This window comes from Blennius ocellaris (assembly GCF_963422515.1).
Source record: "Blennius ocellaris genome assembly, chromosome: 6".
Taxonomy (NCBI): domain Eukaryota; kingdom Metazoa; phylum Chordata; class Actinopteri; order Blenniiformes; family Blenniidae; genus Blennius; species Blennius ocellaris.
The window spans coordinates 20,476,992-20,481,974 of NC_137655.1; the positions used below are offsets into that span (position 1 = coordinate 20,476,992).

At 45.0% G+C, this 4,983-nt stretch overlaps 1 protein-coding gene across 1 annotated transcript; it reads left to right on the forward strand.

Annotated features, from left to right (window-relative positions):
• Positions 1–363: 363 nt before the first annotated feature.
• creb1b (cAMP responsive element binding protein 1b) lies at positions 364–4,983 on the forward strand (the record flags this gene model as incomplete). Its single annotated transcript, XM_080498344.1, is given in 9 exon segments — positions 364–467; positions 2,423–2,532; positions 2,627–2,778; positions 2,780–2,841; positions 2,844–2,973; positions 3,415–3,569; positions 3,956–4,141; positions 4,422–4,575; positions 4,839–4,983. Coding segments are annotated over 8 exon segments (1,086 nt in total). The 5' UTR covers positions 364–467; positions 2,423–2,430.

The following is a 4,983-nucleotide window of genomic DNA, read 5'->3' on the forward strand; positions in this document are numbered from 1 at the left end:
GTTTAAATATTATGGCTATTTGTAAAGAAGACCTAGGCAATAATAAAAAATACAAAACAGTTTAAACGTCAGTATGGCAACAAACCGTGGACTTTCATATCCAAAATACCAATATACAAGGTCATTTTTGATTCAAGTTATGAAATGCATTATAATGATCTTTGTTACATAATTCAGAATTTGTGTTAAAAGCCTATTATTATACAGATTCGTCATTTTGCTATAGGCTTCGCGCGGCAGGAGGGTGTCGGTCCCCTCCGCCTCTCCTCGGCATTGTTCGGCCGTTTCCGTCAGCACTTCGTTCTTTTCCGGCGAGCGTCGCCATCTGCTTTTTCGTCCTTCTCCAATCTCCGTGTTGTTGTTCGCGGTGACGCGGCGGAGGTGTAGCCTGACGCGGGCTCTTACGTGTCGGCCAGAATAAAAGTGGAGCTCCGGAGGCCCTGGAGTGACGAAGGGAGTCTGTATCGGTAAGGACGAAGCGGTATCTGGGGCTCCGAGAGACGGGACGCGGGCTTAGGAAGTGTCGGTCTGGTCGGGTTCGGCCCGAAGGAAACAAAGAGATCATGGCGCCGCGGTGTGTTTGTAGCAGGATGGAGGGAGGGGAGGCTGCGGCTGTTTGGGGGAGAAACACGCCAAATTGTGCGGCTTTCACGGTGCACCAGGAGGGGCAGTTCGCGTGCGGACTCGTCACAAAGTGACACTCCGCTTCGGATTTGAAAAGGCGCTCCGCTGGCAGACGATGCCCGGTGCGGACGAAGCTTCATTGCGCAAAGATGTGCGCTGTTTTTGTCCCTAAAGGCGCATTGGAAGCGGCTCGTATCTGCATTGTATTTCAATTTTGTTTACTGAACTTAAAAAAAAAAAAAAAAAAAAAAAATGTAATCCAGTATGAGTTAATGTGGTTGATCATCATCCAGTTTGTTTTTTTTATTTTGCATGTATTTGTGGATAGAAGTCCAAACTGCAGGCCTCCTGTGTGGCTGCACATTAAAAAACAACATCTTGGGGCCTGCAGATTTTTTTTATTTTTTTTACACCCACAACAGACAGATCGTAGTTGTTTCTGTGTTCTTTTTTCATTCATCATTATTTATCTCCGGGGATGTGACCGGAGTTGGCTGAGGGGGCGTTGCCCGGCCATGTGGCGCTGCTGTCACACACGGAGCATCCGAGTGATTTTTGAAAAGCAGAGGGAGAAACGTGTAAAGCCAATCATGCAGCGGAGAGAAGCTACGCACAGTGTGAGATCACCGAGCTCACAACGTCCCTCATCAACGCTGCGCCTCCAGTCACTGCAACAACAACAAAATAAAACAAATTACAACAACAACCCTGCTTTCACACTCTCAGCCAAACACCTGAGAGGTTTGTCTGTCTTGTTCACCTCCATAGAACACTTCTGCCCCCCCAGTCCAACAAATAAAGTCTGAAACCTCCATATAACCATGACACAACCTCTAAACTCTTATTTGCTTTTTATAATATTAAAGTGCATCTCAATGATTAGAATATTAAATCAATTTTTTTACAATTACATAGTGCCAAAAACCGCATTGTCATTTCACTGCAAAGTAGATTTACCTGTTACTTTGATTAAAAAAAACTATAAAGTTCCAAGTATTTCTTTTTAACTTGCTCTCAATGATGATAGATATGCTAGTTAGATCAATCTTTCCAATGTTTTCAGTCGTTAATTGTGTGTTTTTATTGTAAATTCTTATTATTATGTAATTTTCAAATCAGATAAGCATAATATTCATTATTTTTGAATAATAGGGCACTTGAATAGGCTAAATAAAAATCTTTTTTAGCTACAAATTTAATCAATTAAATCAATTCGTTTTGCCCAGCCCTGATTGTATTTTAATTTACACCATCTAGGAAATACACGTTATCTTAAGAAATATTATATTTTGTGGTACTTTTTTTTTTTTACCCAGCAGCAAAAAGGGAAACAATAAAAACTGCAGTTCTATACTTTTCCAGGTGCCGCTAAGTTGTAGTGTATCTCACGTTCATTTAGTAAGCTGCAATTGAGAACTGCTGACTTTTTATTGTTGTCCATGTTGAACAGCTTTAGATCTTCCTCATATTCTAGAAACCTGCTAAATGTATTGATGCCAAAGTTGGGCACAGCTTGTTCATGGTGTAAATGTCATTAAATATACCAATACGAAACATCTTGAAATAATAAAATAATATATCACTGGTGTGTTTAGTTGAACACTGCTGGCTGATATTTTTATTCATAAAACTCAGTTGTTGTCCACAGCTAATTGGATTAGTTTGGTTTGTATTTGTATTGTTTCACTTAAGTGTAGTTTCATGAAGCTGCAGGATAAAGAAAAGAAAAGAAAAAAAACGTCTCGGGCTCCTCCAGCTTCAGCATTTTAACCACTTCCCTTCAAATGTCCCTCCTCAGCCCAGCCGATGAAGATGGAATCAGTGGAGGTTCAGCAGGGCGTAGAGACTGCTGTGACGGAAACGGAGAGCCAGCAGATCACCCCGGCTCAGATCGCCACGTTGGCACAGGTCGCGATGACGACGTCCGCGTTTGGAATAAAATCTCTACTGAGCGCAGATTTCTCTTTATTTTTTTTGAAGCTAATCTCTTCCCGAACCGTAGGTAACCATGGCGGCAGGACACGCCTCGGCAACCGGTCCCACGGTCACGTTGGTGCAGCTTCCCAATGGGCAGACGGTTCAGGTCCACGGCGTCATCCAGGCCGCACAGCCGTCGGTCATCCAGTCCCCGCAGGTCCAGGCTGTACAGGTGAGAACAGGCTTCTTTGATTCTCTCGGCTCTCAACAGCGCAGCAGGTGAGGTTCAGAAAGTCCGCTCAGTTTTCGCCGCGTCTCCCTTTTGTTTCAGATCGCCACTATCGCGGAAAGCGAAGACTCACAGGAGTCCGTCGACAGCGTCACCGACTCCCAGAAGCGCAGAGAGATTTTGTCGCGACGTCCTTCGTACAGGTACGTTGTGAACGAGATCGCCACGGTGGTTTTTGAGATGCTGGCCAATAATCCCACGTCACTTTTTAAAAGAGCTTAATGCAAGCAGCTTTCTATAAAAAAAACCCAAAAATCTACTTATTTATTTATTTATTTTTACATAAATACACAGATTTCCAGTAAAAAAATATTTAAAAAATCACATTTTAAATCATCTTAGAAAAACTGCATATTCAAAAGTGACAAATCAATATGAAAATGTTCAATCAATTTGACCACATTATGACATTCTTCAACATTTGAACCACAGTAACGACAGACTGAAGACAACCGTGACAAGTTGATCAATTGGATATAATCGTACTCTTTACCGACGTCAAGGCTCTCGGCTCGTAAAGCAAAAGTGAACTTTTACTCGTTTCCTGTTTTGTTGCTAAATCTCACCGTTTCCTGTCACAACAGAAAGATTCTGAACGACCTCTCGTCGGATGCGCCGGCTGTTCCTCGTATCGAGGAGGAAAAAGCTGAAGAGGACTTGGCCACTGTGGCCGCCACGCCCACCATCGCTACGGTTACCATGCCAACGCCCATCTATCAGACCAGCAGCGGCCAATACAGTAAGGATGTGACCAGCAGGGTCATGCAGTTCATGTACAACGGCTGACTGGTCATGTAAACCACCGACTTACAAACATCTGAAGCCTTTAATTGTGCCTCTTTGCCAATATCGACATGGGCGTTACCATCTCCATCATCGTTATCCTCAAATTCTTTCTTTCTCCAGCACCATCTGCTGGGCTGGTTGCTAAATACTCATTCAAATGCGTTATGGAATGGAATGCAGCTCTCAGGAAAACCGAAAGCATCACAAGCGATACTGCAATGAGCGTTAGATACAATCCAGTCAATCGGACAGGATCCTCTGCTTGACTTGTCCCCATTTATTTTAATCGTGCGCCTTTCCCCTCTCTCTGTCCTCCATCCCACTCCGCTCATAACACAGTTGCCATCACACAGGGTGGGGCCATTCAGCTGGCCAACAACGGTACAGATGGAGTCCAGGGCCTGCAGACTCTCACCATGACCAACACAGCAGCAGCCGCCCAGCCGGGGGCCACCATCCTGCAGTACGCACAGACCAGCGACGGCCAGCAGATCCTCGTTCCCAGCAACCAAGTGGTGGTCCAGGGTAAGCCGGGAGGGGGGGGGTCGTGAATGTTGAACGCGCCCATCGCTGGGGAAACTCTTTTCCCCGAACAAACAGTGGTTAGCGCCGGGGGTGGGGTCATGTGCAGAGGCAATTAAGGGATTGATCAGCGGTGCTCATCAACACCAGTATGATGACTTTATTCAGTGTTCGTGCAAAACACCCGGATCCGATTTCTCACACTGAAAGAATTTCATCAGATTGACACGAACGTTGTGTTCCTTAGGATTTAACAAGAGTAAAACTATAAGGTGCTTTTCAGCAACGTCTGGAGACGTGCAGGCCTATCAAATCCGGACGGCCCCCACCAGCACTATCGCCCCCGGAGTCGTCATGGCCTCTTCCCCGGCCCTCCCCACCCAGGGGGCGACTGAGGAGGTCACCAGAAAACGGGAGGTCCGCCTCATGAAAAACAGGTATGAACTGAGGAGTGACTCTCAATTTAATCCCTTCACAACTGTCAAGAAATGTCAAGAGACTATTATTGGTGTATTAAGTGACATTTCAGATCATCCGTCTGCATGTTTCCATTTACTTTTTACCTTTTATTATTCCCAGAATTCCCGCCTCACTCATTATTCCGACGCGCTGAGCGGCAGGCATAAAAATTCAATCCTAAATTTGACTGAAACATGCGAGAAACGCGAACCCCACACTGTGTGTCTCGTCTTTCCTACAGAGAGGCGGCTCGCGAGTGTCGCAGGAAAAAGAAGGAGTATGTAAAGTGTCTGGAGAATCGAGTGGCCGTCCTGGAAAACCAAAATAAGACACTTATTGAAGAACTTAAAGCCCTTAAAGACCTTTACTGCCATAAAACTGAGTAG